We start from the raw sequence: 23028 nt of genomic DNA, 5'->3' as shown, positions 1-23028 counted from the left end.
GACGGTGCCCTCACGTTCCGTGTTGTACCCTCGGGGCCTTGCACGTGCCCAGCAGAGTCGCCTCTCAATGAAAGCGTTGAATGAGTCAGTGACTGTGGCCTTCTCTGCCATCCCTGCGCTCTGATGAGTGGTCCGGTCTCTTCTGTGTGGTCGTCACAACATGACTTATATTTATTCCCTGCTCTGCTTCTCAGAGCTACAGCCCTACCCTAGTAAAGATCCTTATGGATTGAAACCTTTACTTGTCTGACACACCTTGGAGTTGTCTTCGACCCCTGTCTTTCTCTCATGCCCGATATCCATTCCTCAGGAATCCTGTCCCCTGTGCCCTCAACACAAATCCAAAGCCTAGCCCCTTCTCACCACATCCCCCGCTGCTTCCCTGGTGCAAGGCACTGGCATCTTCTGTCTGAACTGTTGCGATTGCTTTCTAAGTTGTCCCCTGCTGATGGCTGAGAGGGAGCCTTTCCTGTGCTCGAGCGCTGCACCGGCCTTGTTCTCCTGAGTAAGGTCTCACCTCTCTCTGACTTGCCGCTTCCTCTCTTGCTGGCTCGCTGGGCTCCAGGCACACCGACCTTCTGCTACTCACGCGCGCAGCAGGCACGCTCTACCACTGGCTGTGCTCTGGCTGCCTCCTCTGCCTGCACAGTCCTCTCCCCAGACATCCGCTGGGCTCTCACCCTCACCGTCTTCAAGTTTTAGCTCCTGTCTCCTCTTCTCTGTGACGTTTACCCTGACCACTGAAGGTAACACCACATCCTGTGCCCTCCCCACCCCCAGCACTCCTGATTCTCTTACTCTGCTTCCCTTTTCTTTTTCCCCGTAGGTTTTATCACCATCTAATGTCCTCTATAATTTACTGATTTATTATGCTGTTGTTTACTTTCTGTTTTGTTCCAATAGACTGTAAACTCCTCAAGGGCAGGAATCTTTGTCTCTCTTGTTCGCACCTCTTTGAATCTCAAGCGTCTGAACAATGCCTGGCACGTAGCAGGTGCACAGTAAATATTTGCGGCGTGGGTGCACGAGTGAACAGATTCCTGTGAATTGCCCGTCTGCAGTCCGTGCCACTTTGATAGCTGCCTTTCATCCCAAAACACAGCTCTGCTTGTGCCATGCCCTCGTTTAAAAACCTTGGATGAAACACTTTTGTTTCCTGCTAAATAAATCTAAAGTGATGAGTGTGATCTTCTTGGGCCTCCCCTCTCTGCTCCTAACCTAGTTTCTAGGCTTATTTCCCACGATTCCTTTACTCCCTCTGTTCTCCAGCCTCCTTCCCTCCGTGCCTCTGGTCATGCTGTGTCCTTTATCTGGCGTGCCTTTTCTTCCATCACCACGTGTACAAATTCCACCCATCTCTTAGGCTCAGCCCTGATACCACCTTCCCCGTGAAGCCTTTCTTGATCACCTCCACCCCCTAGTTCTCTTTTTACCGCTGGCATCTAGGGCACCTAGTACTTTCTTCTTCTTCTTCCTTTTTTTTTTTTGCTATTCATGTATTATTCCCCCATTTTTGGACTTTTAGATCTTTGAAGTCACCATCTGTCCCACCTGTATTGCCCGTTAAGAGTATTTTTGCTCAGTTGGCGTAATTTGACTGAGTCAGTGAGTGGAACAGAATTGTTGCCCAGAAGCCCTGATGCTCTGGAGACAGGCAGCTCTTTCCTTTTTGAGCTGGTGGTGGCTTCAAGTCCTTCTCAGGCAGCATCGGGCCAGTGCATGGATTCTCATTGTTGAACCGTCATCATCACCATCATCCTTGCTGTAAACGGAATGTCTGCTATGTGCAGAGCATGGGGCTGCCACCTGCTGTGCTAGAAGCTGAAACCAGGACCAAAAGCCAGATGGGTTTATATGTTTTCATTGGCTTTGATTATTAAAATAAAGTACACATACTGTGACAAATGGACTGTTTTGTTCATTCTTCCATTCATTCATTCATTCCACCAGAGTTTACTGAGTGCCTCCTCTGAGCAGGCATTGTGCTGGGGTCCGGGCAAACAGGGAAACCAAGAGACCTGTCCCCTCCGTTCATACTTATGTTGTAGCATGACATACAGACAGAAAGCAAGTAAACAAACAAGTAAAATAACTGCATTTCAGGACAAATGCCATGAAAAGAACGGAGTGTGAAGGCTCAGTACAAGAGGAGGGACAGATTCTGGGTAGTGTCCTAAGGGAGACAAGGGCTATACGCCCCCAGTCCTGTGAGATGAGAAGGGGCCAGCAAAGTGAGGAACCTGGGGAAGGGCTTTCTGGGCAGAGGAACAGTGCTCTTGACGTCCTCGCAGTAGGTCTGAGCTCGTTGTGTTGAAAGAACAGACAGAGGCTGGCATGGCTGGAGCAGGGTGCCGGGGAGGGAAGGGCCCAGGATGCGGTTGGAGAGGTGGGCAGGGCTGGACCTGTAGGGGGCTCTTGGTTTCATGGGGCGTGAAAAAGGAAGCCATTCGGAGGATTTTAACCAGGGCAGTGAATCTGTGTTTCTTCAAGACCCCTCTGGCTGCTGCATGGAAAGGAGACTGGATGCAGGGCCAGTAGTGGAAGGAGGGGAATTCCTCTGATGTGAATAAATAAATAAATAAATAGGAATTCCTTCTTTTTTTTAAAAAAAAAGCACAACCACAAACCTTCATTATCATCACCGTAAAGACTATTTTGAGGAACAGGGAGGAAAGTTATTTTAGAATGTGTTTAATTTCCAGATAGTGTCCTTGGACAGGGAATGCACGTGTGTTATGGGGGTTGAGCTACATCTCTAGCTGGACACCCCTGCCCTTCATTCCTAATACAGGACGCCCCCTCTGCTTCCTGAGCCCTGAATACAAGCTTTGTTTGTTAGAACTCCCGGCTCCTCCCGAGCTGTGTAGAGAGACTTCTGGTGTCAGGGCCGTGTCGCAGGAATTGCAGAAACACAGGAAATGCTACTGTCACATGTGAGGCCTCAGGCTTGGACTTGAGGTTCTAGAGACATAGGGAAGCCAGTGGGAAGGTGGGGGGAGAAGTCAGTTTCCTCTGGGGTGTTGAGGCCATGTGGCACGTCTGGGAGCTAGTGCAACAGCCTTTGCCAGCTTTCACCTTCCAACCCAGAGTCCGTATTTCAGGTAATAAATACCTTCATAATAAAAAATGAGAGTGGAGTCAGAATTGCACTGAGATGCCAGAGGCAATGACCTTTACATCTGAGACACTTGGAACTTGCCATGATTAAGTGACTTCAACACCCAGAAAGTTTGCAAGATGGCTATATAAACAGCAACGGTCATCATAATAACGACACCTCATGTTTATGCTGCATCTTTTCACCAAAGGCTGCAGAGCATCTTGTCATCGTGTCATTTTCTTACTAGTGTTCCCCACTACGGTTCAGGAAGCCAACGTGTAGGGAGGCTAGGATGCTTGCTGTGGACTCAGGCCAGCATTTCGTAGCTGTGGGCCAGAGGTTGTGTCCAGCTGATGCTGCTGTGTCTCTGTTAGGTGGCTAAGGCTGGTCCAGAGAGCCTGAGTGCTATCAGCTGATGGCTTCCCATGTGAACCTGGTAGAGAAGCCAGAGAAGAATTTACTAGACCTGTTTTGAGTTCTTTGGGAGGTTTTGGTAATTAGCAGTATCCTGACCCCTGTGATCGGAATGGAACTCACTGACAAGAAGGCTGTGGGAGAAGGTCACTGGAAACTCACCCCTGGGCTTCCTGCTTTGAGGACAAGCCCGGGGCATTGTCCAGGAGGCCACTTGAATGGTGACGATGGTACCAGAAGTCAGCGCCACGCGTGCTGCTCTCTGAGCCTTTTCGTAGCTTGTGTGACTGTCACGCCATCACCGCGGGGATGGGTGTATGCTGTTGTCTTGTATAACTTGGTGCCCACCCACCTTTCTAGCTTCATCTTGGGCCAGTCTCTGCCTGAGCCACTGAGCTCTGGTCACACTGGCCTCTTCCTGCTCCCTGGACAAGCCACATTCCCCTCCCTGCTTCAGGGAGCTCGCTCATGCTGTTCCCTCTGCCTAGAATGCAATCCCCCCTCCCCTTACCTGGGTCCCTGTTCCCAAGGTTAGTCTCTGTTCATCCTTTACATCTCAACTCCCTTAGTTCAATTCCTCAGGTGAGCCTTACCTGACCTCAGACTAGGTAAAGTTCCCTTCTAACCCCTCGCACAGCACCTTGAACTTGCCTGTGGCTGTTTTCATAGCAGTTGTAATTTGTACGGTCATGTATGTTGTTTGAATCTGTCCTACCTTCATTAGACTGTAGAATCCATTTGGGGCCAGGACTGCAGCCACTTTGTGGCTGGTCTAGTACAGCACCTGCCATGTAGTCAGCCCTAGACGAATGCTGTTGATTGAATGAATGAGTTCCTCTTCTATAATTGGGGAAACTGAGGCATGATGCTGTGATGACTCACCCAGATTCACACAGTGCACTTCTAAAGAAGCCCCCAGGGCTCCTGACATGGGATCCACAGACTCCATCCCCTTCCCCTTATCCCACTCCCACTCTTGGGGGGTTGAGTCCTCTGCCACAGTCTTTCTTTTTAAAGTAATTAATTAATTAATTAATTTAATTGGCTGCATTGCGTTTTTTTTTTGTTTTTTTTTTTTGCTGTGCCCAGGCTTTCTTTGGTTGCGGTGAGTGGGGGCTACTCTTCATTGTGGTGCGCGGGCTCCTCATTGCCGTGGCTTCTCTTGTTGTGGAGCACGGGCTCTAGGCGCGTGGGCTTCAGTAATTGCAGCACATGGGCTCAATAGTTGTAGCGCATGGGCTTAGTTGCTCCGCGGCACGTGGGATCTTCCTGGAGCAGGGCTCGAACCTGTGTCCCCTGCATTGGCAGGAGGATTCTTAACCACTGTGCCACCTAGGAAGCCCTCTGCCACAGTCTTTTATCCCTCCCTTAAACCTAGAGATACGCACCTTACTTCCCCTTTCCTCCCCTCCCCCAAAGGGAGTGAGCTACTCAGGTCCTACAGGAAGTACTGTAACATGCCTTGGAATTCTCAGACACCAGGGCTGAGAGAGAAATGGGAAACTCGGAGCCGATGAACCTGACCTTGCTTTGGTCGTGGATTCTGCTGTCTGATCTTGAGCAGTCGAAACTGTTTTCAGCCTCAGTTTATTTACCTGTAAAATGGAAATTGGATTCTCTGCTGCAGTGTGACACACAGGACTGTTAGAGAGAATTAAACTTATGATCTTTAAGCTCCGTTACAAGTAATGTGCTGTAATGAAAATCCATTTGCCTTAAAAAAAAACAATGGAAGACTGTGAATAACACATTCATGTCAAATGCTGGTCAGATGGACGGGAATTTACTTGTTTTCATCAAATAGGGCAGGATTCCAGAATGCCAGGGAAAGGAGGAAATATATTTTCATATCTTTGAGGTGGCTCTTTAGGAACAAAAGGAAAATTACATTAAAGTAAGTTTTGACCAGACATCTTGGGCCCTCATAGAAGAGTACCCCTACCAGAGCATTCTCTTTTTAAAAAACATTTCTTGGGCAAAAAGAGTTGAAAAAGGTCAGTGTTCTGGGAGGACTTGGCTGGAAGGGTCCCAGGAGAGAAAGTTGATACCGCCAAGAGCTGCAGCTCCTGGCCAGCATTTTGGAGGCCGAGCTTTGCAAGCCATGGCAGCATCTTCACTGTGTCAAAAAAAAAAAACCACCAGAACAGAACATCCTCCAAAATACCCTCTGATGGTTTTCTCCTTTGCATTTTATTTCTCAATGCTTCTATTTTCTTGTCATTTCAGAGGGTTTTGGAAAATGATGAAAACGTAGAAGAAGGAAATGAAGAAGAGGATTTAGAAGAGGATATTCCCAAGCGGAAGAATCGGACCAGAGGACGGGTAAGCTGGGGATGCCGTGAGGGAGGAAAGAAATCAGGGAGGCTGGGGCCTGGCAAACAACTGGTCCCCAGATTCAGAGTCCCACTGCAGCTAGATAGAGGGTGTATCATGGTCTTCCTTGCAGAACACCCAGAGAGAAAACCTCCAGAAGGCTTCCGATTCCCAAGTGATAGCCTGCAAGAGTTTAGAGCTGGCAAGAGGGAGAGAAGAGGCAGAGGGTGCCCTGAGGGGATGGTGAGGATCTGGGGAAGGTGGTGGGGCTTGGGGTCTGGGTGAGGGTGGAGGATAAGGAGAGTGTGACTTCTGTTTCCATTCCTCAGTCATAGAAGATGGCTGCAGTGTCTTGTCCCTGGGGCTGCCCCAGAATGACAGGGTCAGGACACCTGCTTTTGGGTACGTTTCACTAGGCAGAGAGTGGGAGCAAACTGGGAAAGCATGGGGGCTGCAGCCGATGGTTCCCAAGGAGGTGTGGCTGGGGCTTTGGAGGCGTGTGGGTCTGGAATGTGGCAAGAAAAGGCCAGAAACCTGGGGAATGGCAGAGGGGAAATCCATGGTAGAAAGAATAAAATGTGAGGGTAACTCTTGATGTACTGCTGTTTCCACCTGGAGAATTAGCTCTCTGAGGCTTTTCTAGCTCCTTCAGGCTCTAGGCAGGATGCTTACCCCTCCCGTGGACAAGAGGCTAGTCCTGGATGCCCTCTGAGCTTAGGTCCAGGGATAATTATGACAAGCCTCTCTATTCCTATGGTTCTTGTGTCTGAGTACACATCAGAATCACTGTGAGAGTCTATCAAAATGCAAATTTGCAGGACCCCCTCCCAGAAGTTCTGATTTAGGAGGTCTGGGGTAGGACCTGGAGAGCTGTATTATAACAAAGTTCGTAGGTGACTGGTGCATGCAGCCTAGCAGTGCCCACACTGAGCTAAAGACAGAAGCTGAAATTTCTCACTCTGGACAGGGCAGCCCTCTAATGCTGCACACCTTATAGAGTCACGACTCAGCTTCAGCCATGGTCACTGTTTTGACACTCTTGTTTAATCTTGTCTTTACTTCCACTTTTGGTTGGTTTGTATATTTGTTTGTGGTGTGTGTGTGTGTGTGTGTGTGTAATATTTGAATGCAAGTCCCTAGACATTTTTTCATTTAACCTGTACATACCTCAATGTATATCTCTGATAGGTATCATTATCATATCCAATAAAAATAATTCTTCTAATATCTACTATCCAGTTCCTGATCATTGCCCCTTGATTTTCTCAAAAATGCCTTTTTACAGTTGGTTTCTTTGCAACTTAGGTCTCTTGTATTCTATAACATACTTCTTCCTTGCTACTCTCTACCACATACGTATTTTTTTTCTCCATGCCATTTATTTGATGAAAAACTTGGGTGGTTGGTCTTGTGGAATTTCTCATATTCTAGATTTGGCAGACAGGTGGTGTTTCACAGGTCCCTTGATGCTCTTTATTTCCTGAAAACTGGTGGTCTGATGAGAGACTTGATTAGATTTGGGATATTTGTGCATGTGTGTAAGTATTTTTTGGTGGGGCTAGACTCTTTCCCAGGTGTGATGTGGGCTTCTTATTGCTTCACATCTGGAGGTATATGCTGTCCACCTGCTCTGTTTTCAGTGGTGGTAAAGTTGATCAGAGGATTTGGGTGTTGTCAGCTGGATGTCTCCTTAGAAAATGCCGCCTCTCATTTTCACCCAATTATCTTAGTGGCCACTGGTGAACTTGCCTGGACTCTTGCCTTCACTGGGGTTACAAAATAATAAATATTTAATTTTATCCTTCAAATAGGCTTTAGAATGTGGAATTTCTGGGCCTTTTGTGAACTCCCGTTGCTGTGTGCCTCCAGGCCTGCTTCCATCCCTTCTCTCAGCCCAAACCAAACTTACTCGAGTAGATGGTGGAGAACAGTCGTCTTTACGTCTTCTCCACTCCCACCTGAAATCTAGGCATTGCACTTGCAGCCAACAAATATGAACTGGGTGTCTTCTCTGTAAGAACACCAGCCGAAGCAGCAGCAACAGCCGTTTGTAGTTACTGTATACTTCCTATACCTCAGGCAATGTGACGAGGCTCTTCACAATAAGAGCTGCGTTACGGAGAGTGATGTTAGGTCCTTTGTACTGCATTCTCTGTTTCTGCCCTGTCCAGTACAGCAGCCACTGGCTGGTACAGCAGCCACTGGCCACACGTGGCTGCCAAGAACTTGACATGTTGCTCATCTAAACTGGAGTGTGCCGTGGGTGTAAAATATCCACCAGATTTCAAAGATACAGTATGAAAAGAATGGTGAAATTTTCATTAATATTTTTATATTGATTACATATTAAAGTTGTAATATTTTGGATATACTGGGTTAAATAAAATATATTACTAAAATTAATTGCATCAGTGTGTCTCTTTACTCTTTTTTAAAAAATGTGGCTCCTGGAAAATTTTAAATGACATGTGGCCCCCTGTTATATTTCTCTTGGCTAGCACTGCTTCTTTCATTCCCATAAGTGGGGATTATTACTCCTGGAGAGGTTAAGGAACTTGTTCAAGGTCATCCAGCCTAGTAAGGAAGAAGCTAAGATTTGAGCACAGGTCTGTGCTTGTTCTGCTGGGTCACACATGGCCCAGTGCTCAGCATTTGGCCATTGACCAGTTTGTTGAATGAATGATTGAATGATGGAAAAGGAATGGAAAATCATATTTCAGCTTTATGGGAGCTGAGAAAAGGCCTGAACCCATTGAGGGCACTTGATGGGGCCTAGACCAGTTCTGGGCCCACCTGAGGCTGGTTTAGGGGCAGTTGAATGGCTCTACTTTGTGCAGTGACATTTTGGACATGTCACCCATGGTGGGAGCCATGAAAGGACCTGGAAAGTGCAGGTGAGCCTGCCTGTGCTGGAATAAGGTGTGGAGCTGCTTCACCCACAGCCTCAATGAAGCTACCCTTTAAGATGTATTCAAGCTGCTGCTGGCTCTTGGAGGACAGTCATTTCCATTTCTGTTGATGGGACTGAGAGGCATTCTAGGCCTATACACCTCAGTGTGTGGCCCCTGGGTGGCAGCATCTGTGTCACCTGGGAGCTTGTTAGAAACGCAGACCCTGGCTTCCACCCTAGGTGGGCTGAATTAGAGTCTGCACTTTAACAAGACCCCTAGGTGCTCTGTGTGCTCATTGAGGAAGTCAGGGCTAAGGTAGTGATGGCAAGAACAGTCTGCCTTGTTTGAATTGTGAGCTCAAATCCCAGCTCTACCACTTCCTACACCTTGGGTGAATTATATAACCTCGGTGATCTTGACCAAATTACATAAGTACTCTGGGTCTCACTTTTTTCCGCATTAAAATTGGGGCAATCATACACAACCAATTTTGAGTGCTTAATAAAGGCTAGGTATTATTAGGAGGGTGCAAGCAAAGGGAACAGCTCTCAGAACTTTGACAGTGGAGGTTCCCTGAGGGCTGAGAGAAATTTAGGCCCAACAATGAGTAATTGTGTCTATGGTAACTTTAGCCCAACAAATCAAAGTTCTTTAAAATTCATGAAATCCCTGTGAGTTATCCATGTGAGTATTATCAATCACTTGCTCAATCGGTAAGTGTCTATGAGGCGCTGTGGTGTAGTCCAGTGCTTCTCAAACATTAACGTGCATATAAAGCACCTGGTGATCTTGTTCAAGCACAAATTCTGATGCAGTAGGTCTGGTGGGCAGGGACTGAGATCTCCCTTGGTTAACAAGATCTCAGGTGATGCCAGTGCTGCCGGTTGGTCTGAACACCACCCTTTAAATGGCAAGAGTGTAGAGCAGTGGTTCTCAATTTTTTTTTTGGTCTCAGGGATTCTTTACTTAAAAATTACTGAGAGCCCCCAAAGCTATTGTTCTGGTGGGTTATAACTAGTGATACTTCCCATAATAGAAATTAAAACAGAAAAAATATTAAACCTAAGACTACATGAGCATACAGAGTGATGACATAATTGTGTCGTGTAGCCTCTGGAAAACTCCACTGTGTACTTGTGAGAGAATGAGAGTGAAAGCTTTGAAGTAACATTTGAGTTCTATTACAAAAATAGTTTTGACACTGGAGACTCCCGAAAAGGGTCTCGGGGACCCCCAAGGATCCCTGGACTGCTATTTGAGAACAACTGGTATAGAACAACTAGGTTTTTTGCTCGGGACTGAGTCTGTCCTAGTTGAAAGTCTTTTAGTTGTTGGAAACTCAACAACTAAAGCAAAAATGGTAAGTATTTGAAAAGCTGCTGAGCCGTTGCCCCAAATTTGAGCAAATTTTTGAAGATTCAGGAAGGACAAGAAAGTGGCAGGGGTTTAGAATTGGGAAAGGGTAAGGAACCCAGGCCGCTTCTGGCCTGTACATCTCCCTCCTTCATTCTTCTCTCACATGATTGCATCTCCTGCTTCTCTGTGCACGTAACCTCATAGTTCCTGAATTTATGGGTCCCCAAGTAACCCATACTCACTAGAGTCACTGTTTCCCAATTCAGAGTCCTGTGGGGGTAGAATCTGATTGGCCCAGCTTGGGTCACATGTCTACTCCTGAGCCAGCCAATGAACAGTGGCCAGTGGGGCAGGGCCATGTGGTGCAATCATGGTGGCCATGGCCTACCTGTGTGTGAATGGGGGAGGTGGAGTGGGGAGGAGTGAAGTGGGGTGGGCAGTTCTCAGGGAGGATGGTCTTCCTTCCTTCCTTCCTTCCTTCCTTCCTTCCTTCCTTCCTTCCTTCCTTCCTTCTTTCTTTCTTTCTTTCTTTCTTTCTTTCTTTCTTTAAAATTTACTCATTTATTTATTGGCTGTGTTGGGTCTTCATTGCTACACACAGGCTTTCTCTAGTTGTGGTGAGTGGGGGCTACTCTTTGTTGAGGTGTGTGGGCTTCTCATTGCGGTGGCTTCTCCTGTTGTGGAACATGGGCTGTAGGCATGTGGGCTTCAGTAGTTGTGGCATGCAGGCTCAACAGTTGTGGCTCACAGGCTATAGAGCACAGGCTCAGTAGTTGTGGTGCACGGGCTTAGTTGCTCCGCAGCATATGGGATCTACCCGGCCCAAGGATCGAACCTGTGTCCCCTGCATTGGCAGGTGGATTCTTAACCACTGCACCACCAGGGAAGTCCCGAGGCTGGTTTCTTTCGGACATCAGCTTCAAAGTTTTCTGTCACAGATCCTGGAAACCTGGGCCTCTGCCTTCTACTGGTTCTGGGACTATGGGCAAGTCATGAACCCTATCAGAACCTGTTTCATCAAGTGCCAAATGGGAGTAATATTACTTGGTTAAACTCAAATGGTATTGTAGGAATTAACTGAGCTAATATATGTGAACAAGCTTTGGATGCTGTGTGCCCAGCATAGTGCTAAATGTCAGGGGCTCGTAATAAAGTATGAAGTGCCATGTTTGCCCTCAAGGACCTTGGAATTAACCTGAGGAGAAAATGCTGATAGTCATGATCCAATTAGAAAGCAGCAGGCTTCTGACTGTGCACTTACCGAATGCAATAAGAGTTCAGAGGAAAGAGAAATCAACTGGGCAAGGAGGGGAAATAATTTATTGAGTACCTCCTGTAGACCTAGCGCTGTCCCCTGTGGTTTCACACCCCCTTATTAGCTCTACAACAACTCTGCGATAAAGATGTTGCTATGCCCATTTTACAGCTGAGAAAACTAACACTTAGAGAAGTCACTTGTCCAAAAACACATGCTAGTGTTTAAACCTATGTCTGTCTGACTTTAAAGCTGAAGCTTTACTCCTGGCATGAGGAAGATTCTTGGAGGCATGGCATGTTAGCAAGGCTAAAGCATGGACCAGATGTGGATGGGCAGAGTAGGGGCTGATCTGTGACAGGGATCAGTCAAAGCAAAGACTCGGATGTAGCACGAGCATGAGGGGACCTGATAGACTTGGCACTAGGTCATCAGTGGATATGCGGTGGGCTTTGGATGGCAGTTTTGAATGTGTGAATGAGCAGATGACCATGGGCTCCCGTCCTTCACTCCTTTTGTCCAGTTGGTCTGAGTGTCATGCAGGATGGATTGGGTAGGGCAGCGCGGAGGTAGAACCCCAGCTGGCAGGTTCTTTGAGCAGTTCAGGGGTTAATTGGTGAGCTTCTGGATTAAGATGTGGACTAGAAAGGGAAATGCAAAGCCTAACATGGCCTTTGAAGAAAGACACAATAGCACTTGGATACAGAGAATGAAGAAGAGGAACCAAAGGTGATTAACTCACTGACCGGCCGGCTGATGGATGGATTAATTTATTCAGCAGACATTGACTAAGTGCTGCTTAGGTGGCTGGCCCTGTGCTGGGTGCCACGTACAACGGTGGCCCAAATAGACGTGTTCCACCCTTATGTGGGGGAGGCAGGAAACCAACAAGTACACCAACGCACGTATAAATAACGTCAGATACTGCTAAGCGCTGTGACATGAAGCAGGATAGGGGAAAGAGACCCATGGAGGGGATGAGGGCACATACATTGGTTAGGAGGGCTTCTCTGAGGAGGTGACATTTGAGCCAGACAAGGAGGGTTCAGAGTTTCCAAGCCTGAAACATTTCAGGAGACCAGAAGAGTGCGCTAGCCACGGGAGGCATCCCTCGCCTGTGCCCTCCGTGCCCTATAGCCGTGACGCCCATTCAGCACTTGAGGAAACGGAGGCGCTGGGAGAGAGTGGGAGCCCTGCTGGCAGCCCTGCGGAGTGAGATGACACCCTGGCTCTCCGCAGGGCCCCCGCTGCCCGCTGGCTGCTCCCAGCTCTGTCTCTCCTCCTCTTCTCCCGGGTGGTATTTTTAGCCTCCCCGAGCCCTCTCGCCGAGTCTTCTGCTGCCTCTGTCATTCTGCTTGACTTGCTTTCTCCTGCTCCGAGGCGGCTGTGACAGGGCCGCGGGCTGCGCACGTCAAGCTGTCCCTGGCTTCTCCGAGGGGGCGTGGGGGGGGGGGGACCGCGGGCGGCTGAGGGTGACCCCCCCCCGACGTGGGCAGGCAGGGAGGCCCGTCCGTGCCTGGGGGTGGCTGCCAGTGCCGCACAGCAACCTCTTGGGGTCAACTCTGCGTCATGAGGCCGGGGGAGGGGGCTGCTGGCTGGCTGGCGCGCCCGTGCAGGGGCGGGGGGCGGGGAGCCTAGGAGGGAGTGCGCCCTGGAGGGGGAGGGAAGGAAGGAGGTGGAATTTTGTCATTTGTGTTGGAGCCAGACGGACGAGGAGGCGGTGGCCGGTAGCGTGGCAGGTGGTGTTGATTGTGAAGTGTGTGTGCTTGGGAGAGTGCGAGCACCGTGGGGCAGGGGTACGGGCCTTTGCCCTGTGACGTCCCCAGGGAAAGCTGTGTGTGTGTGTGTGTGTGTGTGTGTGCGCGCGCGCGTGCAGCTCTGGCCTTTCGACCGTGGAGTCTCCCGGGGCCACGTTTCCAGGCCAGGCCCCGGAGACGGCGCCATTTTCCCTGCACACCGGGTACGGCCATGGTTTATTTCTCATCTGCTGTGCCTTCCTCTCGGTCCCCAAAGACCCCACCGGGCCCTTTCCCTGCTTGGGAGTGTACTGCTGCTCATCACTAGAGAATGACCTGGAGGAGGCTAGGGTGCCACCCACGTGACCGGCGGGAGCCTTACCAAGGTCTATAAATAAACCTTGCCACGGTTCTTGTCGCTACCGTCCTGGGGCTGCCAAGCTGCCAGCCCCCTCTCTGGCTGCTCCTGTCTATCCTTGGAGGTGGAGCCCATCCCTACCCCCGCCGCCCCACCCCGGGCGATGCTGACCTTTCTGGAGATGCGCCCAGGGTGGGGGTCTCAAGGGTGCAGCCCCAGGAGACGGCGAGGCGTCAAGGTCTCTGCTGCTGGCTGGAGCCCCGAGGCAGACCACACAGCGAGGCCTCAGCCGAAGCGCGCCTCTTGGGGTAGGCAGAGCAGGGGGAGGGGCGCTCCCCACAGGCCCGGGCTCAGGCCCTGTTGCCGGGCCTGGCTGGCCCCTGAGAGACGTGAGCTGCGGCGGGTGTGAACACAGGAGTCTGGGGCGATAGCTGCACCTAGGCCCCTTGCTCCAGGTCGCCCATCATCTGGGCGACCGAGGGGAGCGGGGCTGGCATCCACGAAGGGGTCAGGGAAGCTGGAGGGCTCAGGGGCTGCAGGCAGAGGATGGGAATCCTGACTGCTCAGGGCGCTGCCGTCAGGCTGTCCTGCGTTTACGTCCTGGCTCTGCACTTAGTGACCAAGTGACCTTGGGGAAGCTCCTTAAGCTCTCTGCTGCCTCAGTCTCCTAAATCTGTAAAATAGAGATACTGGTAGCACCTGCTTCTTGGCGTTGTGAGGATTTAATAAAGTTGATACAGGTGAGTAGCTGAGTGATTTGGGCAAGTTACTTAGCGTCTCTGGGCCTCAGTTTCCTGGCCTGTAGAGTGGGGTTGGTACGCGTGTAGTGTGAGGTTGAATGAGGAGATACGGGTGAAGTGCTCAGGGCCTCACAGGACACGAGCTCCGGAACCCGAGTGACTGTCAGCCTAACGAGCATCTCGCTACCCCCGTGTCTCCCCAGGCCCGCGGCTCTGCAGGTGGCAGGAGGAGACACGACGCCTCCTCTCAGGAAGACCACGACAAACCTTACGTCTGTGACAGTAAGTACGGCGGACGCCGCCTGCCTGCCCCAGCCCCTCGCTTCCCCGTGCTGGCCCAGCCTCAGGTTCTGTGGCTCCTCCTCTGGGGCTGCCTGCCTGCTGCCGCCTGCCTCACCGCAGTCACCACCTGACCTCCTCTTGCTGCAGAGCCAGGCCCCGGTGTTGCTGCAGGAGGGGAAGCAAGCCCGGAGGCCTCCCCGCCCCACCCCGGGCTCCTCTCCCGGCTGTGCCCTCCTCCGTGGCTTTCCTCTGGCACCCTCTCTCTCACTCTCTCCGTCTCCTTAAGGTTCATCCTCTGTTTCTTTCTCTGTTTCGGAGAATTACAAACAAAAGCATAGCTCAAAATCCTCCCACAAAGGTACTTGGCTCCTGTGGCTTTTCATTTGTTTCCCTTTAATTTTCTTTTTCTTTCTCTCTCTCCTGTCTTAGGTAGAGCAGGTTATGAATCTTTCTCTGACGATGACTTAGTTTAATAAATGGCCCTCGATCCATCTCCAGCCTTCCTTGCTTGCTTCAGAAACATCTTTGGACAAACAACTGCCTGGCTCCTGGGTTTAGGCTCTGCAGACAGAGCCGGGGAGGCACTGAAGGGCAGAGCCGCGGGGGCAGTGGTGGCGGGTGGTCCTCCAGTGACCTGCAGCTTTCGGAGGGATTTCTGTCAGCTTGGAGAGCTTTTGTCATCCTCACCTACCAGAGCACTGGGTGGTGGGTTTAAAATCCTTGTCCTAGTTATCCTCTCACCAGATCGGGCGCCATCTGCTCACTCCATGGCAAGGGCAGCCCTTGAAACCGCACTCTCTGACCATCTTCCCTTCCCGCCTTCTCCTCTCAGAGGACGCAGAGCTCCGCTGTGGGCGAGAAGGGGCTGCATTGAGGATGGCAGCGGGACTGCTGAGGAAGGGCCTGGGCACGGTGGTCCCTCGGGCGCCCTGCCCATCCTGCCGCTGTCTGCGGTCTCAGTGAAAGCGGGAGAGACCCAGGGGAAGATGGGGGCACAGGGAGTACATCGGGGTGGTGCCCTCTTCCTCCCTCTTTGCTGGCACCTTTTGATTTCAAAAAGTTTTCTGTGCCTGGTGGGGTGACAGCTGGTTGGAGAACATTTTGCTAGAAGAACTCAAACTCCATGGCTCCCACTTGGCTGGTTAATACACCGTGCAGATGACATTCCTGAGACACTCCTGCAGGTAACATCTCCATCCCAAGGCAAGGCTGGTTCAGGATGAGGAGGGAGCAGGGTATGGGGTCTGATATCTCTTGGCAATACCAGGAGGTGCCTGCTTCCGCCCTGGTCTTGCTTCCTGGATGGCATTCAGTTTTGTTCTGACACATAAAAGACCAGGCATGCTAGCCCTCAGGAGACTGGTTCTGGGCTGGGAAGGGTCCTTCAGACCCCCGGGGAGCAGGCTTTCCAGCCGTGTCTAGCCGGAGCAACCCAGCCATCAAGGATGCCAAGAGCTGCTTTGGAACTGGGGCATTGCTCTAAAAAAGCTCTATTTTCTTAGGTGATTTTCTGCTACCGCAGATAGTGGGCTTACCTTTCACTCTCTCTCTCCAGCTTTCATTGGGTTCTTAGCCAAAAATAACGCCAGACACACCCGTGCGCCCTTCTCCACCCTCCCCTCAGTTCCTGTCTTTGCTCCTTTGTCTCAGAGGTCTGCCTCCTTAGTATTAAATCCACGAAGTGCCCCTTGTGGGTGTCCCTGCCTGGCCTGGCTCACAGCCTCCCCCCCAGCTCCTGTGGCTTTGTTTAGGGGCTCTCAGTGCCATTTGCTGTTTCCTGTTCCCCTCCCCACGGGGTCTCTTCCTCCTCCTGTTTACCCTGTGGCGTTTGGGAGGCCTGATCGCAGGCCTGGTGTCGGCAAGTCTCCGGGGCTGATGTCTTGGCTCTGCCCGCGCAGGCACTGCCTCCCTTTTCCTCCCTCAGCGGAACAAGGTCCACCGTGGAATGCCCTTCTCTATTCTGGCTCTCTTAGGAAATTGTGTGGCAGCTCAGTGATTAATAGACTTTATTTTTATCTGGTGCCCTTCAGACATGTGATCCTTTGGGATAGGAATGACCTTTGGAGAGGTCACAAGGCCCACCTCCCACCCCCGGCCTGAGCAAGGAATGCTTTTAATAATCTCTAATGCATCCTAAGTAGAGAGGTGTCTCGTCAACTCCTTGAATGTCCCCAGGGATGGTGTTACCATAAGCTGCCCTTTCTTCCATGATTCCAACTGTGCTTTGAATGATTGTTTTTTCCTTAATAGGAGCTGAAATTTTTCTCTCCTACAGGCCCGCTTAGCTTTTTTGTGCCTGTTTTCCCAACAGATAGGCACATTCAGCATTTCGTCTATGCTGGAGGCCCTCTCAACATCCCCTTTGTATTCTTGGTTTACATAGGGACACATCCCATAATTTCTGTGACTGCCTGCTCTGAATTCCCTTCCAGGTTTAATTTAAGCTCAGCACTCTCATTGGACGCAGCACCAAGGCCAAGCGGTTCAAAGGGTAACCGACACATTTCCTTGTTTATTTTACACATCGGCTCTTAACACCACCCACATCTGTAGAGAACAGAAGTAATGGGCCACCCCGTTGCCCTGCGCACCATCTCAACCATTGCCCACTTGGTGCCTGTCCTGACCCCCAGGCTAATGCCTCTCCAGGTGTGTGCTCTTTCCTACTCACGCACTTGATTATTCCTTCTTCCGTAAATCCCTCTGCATTCGGCCGTACTGAGTCTCCATAAAGAGATGCGATAATATGTGACTTCAATATACAAGATTCAATAAAGGCAAATTTAAAGACATTGCCCAGTAGTTAAATTTCATTCTCCACAGATTCTCCATCCCTGCCATTTTTGTATTGTCTATGGTTTGATTTGCATAATCCCCACTCCATCTTTTGAGTTATTTATGAAAATATTAGGCCCCCGTGGACCCCGCCACCTCCTTCTGTGTTTCTGGGAATAGTTGTAGCTGTTTTCCACACGTGATTGTATTTAACCCTTCTTGGTGTATACGCCTATATAGTTGTCCTGCTCTGTTCTCGGTCCAAGCTTCCCTTTCAAGATGGGTGGTTGAAATAGTATCTTAGCTGCTAACTTCAGGTGATAGATAGTTTGCTTGTTACCTTTCACTCAGGCCTTGAATTTATTCCATCTGGGAGAAATATTAAATCATCTGAACGTAATTTATTTTTTACCCAATCCATGGTGTGTGTGTAGATGAATACTTCATTTTCCAGCAAGTAACCAATCTCTATTAATTATCCTGAAAGTTTACCCAGCTTCAGGATTAAAGTTCTGTTTCTTCCCTTTAAATCTCTTGCCGAAGGGAAAGTGTTCATTACCTACAAGCAAAGCACCTGCATATGACTTTGTAGGAAAAGCTGTTGGTGTTGGTCAAAGTGTGGACCTGGACACCCTGAGCAGAGATAACCAAGGTGTTTATTAAAATGTGGATTCTTAGGCCTCACACCAGAGCTCCCACATCAGAAGCACTGGGAACAGGCCTAGGAACCTGCATTTTTTGAAAGCTTCTCAAGGGATACTTATGAATACTGATTCTTGAAAATGACTGGTCTACCTCATTCAGATTTGAAGGCGCTGGCCTCTGACTGATCAGCCCTTTTATTATTCCCTGCTTTTTGCCTCTGGAAGTTTTGGAGTCTCCAGGAATTCTCCAGGCAGAGTGCCACTGGCTTGCATTGCTGTTTTAGTTGGTTTCTTTAGAATCTTTCCTTTCCTGTTCTTTCAACATTAATATAAAACTCAGTAGTCCAATATAAAATTCAGCAATCCAGCACTTGACTTTACTTAATAGCTTTAAATCCCAATAATATAATTAACTCCCTTTTATAGGTGGGATGATAACTAGAGATAGATATATGAAAGAAATCCTTGGGTTTGGGTTACTGGGATATTTTAAAAATCATTGCAACAGTTTGCCACTTCTCTTTGTAACTGTTCCCAGCCCTGGATTTTCTGTTAGCATCACTGGGGCAGACTTCTGATGAGAGACTCACTTTTCCATTTTCTTTGTTCGAGGAGCATCATAGGAAAGAAGATGGTGGTGATGGGGTGATATTCAGGGAGAGGGAGTACATTTTGTTTCTAAGCTTCAGCCATTTGGGGAGGAACAAAGCACCCATTTGCCCTTCTGTGGGGCACAGTGGAAGTGATTTGTGAAGTTTCTTTTTCCTTTCCCAATTTTTTCTTAAAAAAAAATTAATTTAAATTTAATTACATTGTGGAAAGAACACTTAACCTGAGACCTACCCCCTTACATTTTTAAGTGTATAATATATGTTGTCTAATGGAGGTACATTGTTGTACAGCCGATCTCTAGAGCTTGCTCTTCTTGCTTGATGGAAGTTTTAGTCTCCTTGATTAGCAATTTCCTGTCCCCGCTCTCCACCAGCCCCTGGCAACCACCATTCCAGTCTTTGATGCTATGAATTTGACTACTTTATTTTATTTATTTATGTATTTATTTAATTGGAGTATAGTTGCTTCACAGTGTTGTGTTAGTTTCTGCCGTACAGCACAGTGAGAGAACTCATGTAGGTGGAATTGTGCATTTGTCTTTCTACGACTGGCTCGTTTCACTTAGCATAATGTTCTTAAGGTTCATCCACGTCATTGCATGTTGAATAAAGCCATATTCCTTTTAAAGGATGGCTAGTATTCCATTGTGTGTTTGTTCCACATTTTCTGTATCCATTCATTCGCTGGTGGACATTTAGGTTGTTCCCACATCTTAGCTATTGGGAATAATGCTGCAGTGAACACAGGGGTGCTAATATCTCTGAGATCTTGATTTCAACTCTTTTGGATAAATACCCAGATGGGGGATTGCTGGATCATAGGGTAGTTCTATTTTTAATTCTTTGAGGAACCTCCATACTGTTTTCCACAGCAGCTGCACCATTTAGCATTCCCAGCAACAGTGCACGAGGGCTCCAACCTCCCCACATCCTCGCCAGCACGTCTTTTGCTCCCAGCTTTTTCTCATTATGGTGATAACTCCTGCTAACGGGTCCTTCTGTGTGCAGAGCACCGTGCTAAGCATTTTATATATTGTTTCTGTAAATCCCAACACTAACCTTAGAGGCAGGGACCATTGACCTCACTTTACTGAGAAAAAACAGGCTCAGAGAGGTGAGGGGACTTGTCCAAGGTCACACAGCTGGTTAATGCTAAAGCTGGGATATGAATCCTTATTCCTCCATCTCCAGAGTGGATGCACCCCAGAACAGCTCTGCACTAACCGCTGGCTAACTACGCCCGCCCCCAAACCAACATGGAGTTTGGTTCTCCTGAGAAGTGAGGAAAAAACCTGCTTTAACAGTGATTGAGTGAGTGCTTGCTCATTATTTTTATTTTTATTTATGAGGTGAAGTCCTGTCCACTGTTGATAGATGGCTTCCAGGTGTCAGGTCGGCAAACTGGAGTCAGGTCGTAATTATAGCTGAAGTGGAATGGAATAGTTTACATAATTTTGAGGCTTTTAAATTTAAATCTATTAAAATCACTCTGCTTCCCACCCCTAACGGGGTCATTAGGGTAGATTAGTGACAAAAGGCAAATAGATGTGATTGAAGCCCCCCTCCTGGGAACTTGACTTGCCTCTGAGTCATGTCACACGTCAGGAGTGGTCCCTCGCACCCCGGCTTCCGTATCAGCAAGAACTTTGTCCTCTACCACCCTCTCCCCACAGATGTGTATTTTTGATTGCATGGCCTGTGACTTCACAGTGTTGCCAACCCTTCTAGAAATCTGGTGGGGTGTAACTGTCCAGTTGGGGCAGTGTCAGAGTAGGGTCTGGGTCCTTTCCTGTTCTTCTGGGAGGTGGTATACCCCAGGGAGAATGCATGGGGCAAAACACACGGTCTGGGGGTCTAGCCTTGGTTCCACCCCTCAGTGGGTATGATACCCCTTTCTTCATTTGTCAACCATGAGGAGCTCCTTTCTTGAGTCTCTAGACCTCCTTGATCAGCTGCCTTCCCCACACATGGGCTCCTTTCTTCCTTAACAATGAGGCTCTTTCCTGAGAAACGGATGTCCGGCTGCGGGCTATCAGGAGACCACCTCGCGGGGCCGAGAGCAGCCTGGATTGGCGCATGGGGCAGCCACAGCTGCTCCCAAGACGTTCCAGGAACTCTGCTTGACCTCAACCTCCTTAAAATCACTCCGGTTTCCCTTGTACCTGAGTGCACAGGAAGAATCAGATGACTACTGCAGTCTTATTAAAAAAAATTTTGAGGGCATTAAGGTCCCACATTCTCTAAGGCTCACGTGCTTTTAGCTTCGAGCTGCAGCGGAAAAGCCAATAACGCGGCCTTCAGGCTGGCTGCCCTTGTCGCTGAAGGGAAGCCGGGCTCATCACTCAGTTGTTGCTGCTCTTATCTCGCAGGTTCTTGCATGGGGTGCAGCGGGGGAGGGGTGGGAAAGGCTCTGTGCCCCAGAAACTTGATTTGTGGAGCAGGGCCTGTGGCATGGGATTGGTCCCTGGAGACTGAGTGCATTTGTTCCTGCAGAGCCGGGGCTTTTTAAATATTTAAATGTCCTTGCGTCACAGGCACAGGTTGCAGTCTGTCCCAGCAAGGGCTGGTCAGAGACAGGGTTGGGAGAGGCTGAAATTTCTCATGGATACCCTCACACCCTCTAGCTCTCTCAAGAACCTTGCTCATTGACCACCAAACCTAGGTGTGCCTTTTCTGGGCTGTAACTCACACCCTCTTTTATTTATCTATTTATTTTGTTGAAGTATAGTTGGTTTACGGTATGGTGTTAGCTTCAGATGTACAGCAAAGTGACTCGGTTATGTATTCACATATATATTCTTTTTTTTTTAAATTGTTTTCCATTATAGGCTATTACAAGATATTGAATACAGTTCCCTATGCCATACAGTAAATCCTTGTTGTTTATCTATTTTACATATGCTAGTGTGTATCTGTTAATCCCATACTCCTAATTTATCCCTCCCCGCTCCCCTTTGGTAACCATAAGTTTGTTTTATACCTATGTGCACACCCTCTTGAATTACTTTCTCATCCAGTCAGAAATAGTATGCCTTCATGGCAGTAAAAAATCAGAAGTTCTAGATAAGTATAAAGGGACAAATAAAAATCACCCATAATCTTACTCTTCAGAGATAACTTCCATTTGGTTTCATTGTATCCTATCTTAGGATGCTCCCTGTTTCTGTCTACTATACCCTCCCCCACGATAAATGATACATACCACTTTAACCCCATCCCCCCACTCAACAGCACCTGAGGACCATCCTTCCATGTCAATAAGCACATTTTTATGACAACATTTTAGGGTTATATGGTGTTCCGTGATATGACCATGCCCCAGTTTGCTCAATCACTGTTCCACTTGTTGGATGTTTAGACAGTTTAAAATTTGTTCACTATTAAAAACAATATTGCAGCGATATCTTTGCATAATGTTTGTATTATTTCCTAGAAGCAGAACTGTGAGGTCAAAGGGCCTGGTGCACAGCCTTTGATTTCTCTTGTTTCAAGTCCTGGTGGGGGGTCAGGGAAGTGGGTTAGTGAGAGCTGCACGAAGAAGGAGGTGCAATGACTTTGGCGTGAGAAGCTTGAAATCAGATTGTGGCCCTGCTGCTTGTTCGCTTGTTATCCAGAATTTTTCGAGAAAATTGTCTTGCTGCAGAGAGCGTCCGTTGTCCTGCAGTGTGGAGTGGGGATGAACATGGCTGGGAAAGCTACATGTGGTAATGCATATGAAAATGTTTGCCAATGCTATGTGCTTAATGACATTCTTCCACCTTTGCCTTTTCCGTGTTTCCTCTGTCTCCAATGTAGTTGGCAAGATAAGACTGATATCCCAGGAGGAGATAACACAGGCAGCTTTCACTGAGTAGGCAGTGAGCACTGTAGGAATCTAAGGGAGGGAGTGGTCCGGGGCTGGGGACCGGTGTGTCAGAGGGTGCTTCCCTCGGATGCCAAGCGGGTCCTCAGTGAGGGTGTATTGACTTGACCGGTCTCCAGGGATGGAGGGGTATGTGGGAGTCAGCAGGGAGGTAATAATAGTAATGGCAAAAGCTTGTTGGTTTATATTCTGGGCCTGGAATGTTCTATAGGTTTCATCTATATTAATTCTTTAATCCTTGAAAAAGTACCAGGAGACAGATGATATGATCATCTCCATCCTTACAGATAAGGAATCTGGGGAGAAGAGGGGTGATTTAACTTTCCTGAGGTCACCCAGTGAATGAGTGGCAGAGCCAGGATTTGATCCCAGTTAGTAATCTTTCTCTCTCTCTCCCCTGCAATCTCCCTATCCCCTCACCAGTCACTCACCTCTTCCTGGAATCTGCCTAACCTTGTACATACCCCTGTGTAGGCTACCTCTCACATCATATGATAACAGTTTGTCTATCTGTCCATTCTTCAAGATGGACCAGGAGCCCTCTGAGGGCAGGAACCATGTCATATTCCACTTGCATCCGAGACCCAGCGCAGTGGCTGCTCTCAAAATGTTGATGAATGTGGGTTGCCCGTACCAGAACAGATGATAGACCAGTGTGGCTGAAGCAGAGTGTTTGGGTAGGGAGATTGGG

At 48.8% G+C, this 23028-nt stretch overlaps 1 protein-coding gene across 1 annotated transcript in view; it reads left to right on the top strand.

Annotated features, from left to right (window-relative positions):
* DPF3 (double PHD fingers 3) overlaps positions 1 to 23028 on the top strand; it is a 201314-nt gene that overhangs the window by 146870 nt on the left and 31416 nt on the right. The window contains exons 5-6 of the mRNA XM_057733524.1: positions 5741 to 5836; positions 14367 to 14445. Coding sequence (XP_057589507.1) covers positions 5741 to 5836; positions 14367 to 14445 — 175 coding nt within the window. The remainder of the gene's footprint in view (positions 1 to 5740; positions 5837 to 14366; positions 14446 to 23028) is intronic.

Source organism: Hippopotamus amphibius, chromosome 4, assembly GCF_030028045.1.
Source record: "Hippopotamus amphibius kiboko isolate mHipAmp2 chromosome 4, mHipAmp2.hap2, whole genome shotgun sequence".
NCBI classification, from domain to species: Eukaryota; Metazoa; Chordata; class Mammalia; order Artiodactyla; family Hippopotamidae; genus Hippopotamus; species Hippopotamus amphibius.
The sequence above is the reverse complement of the archived record's forward strand: the minus strand, read 5'-3'. Positions and strand labels throughout refer to the sequence as shown.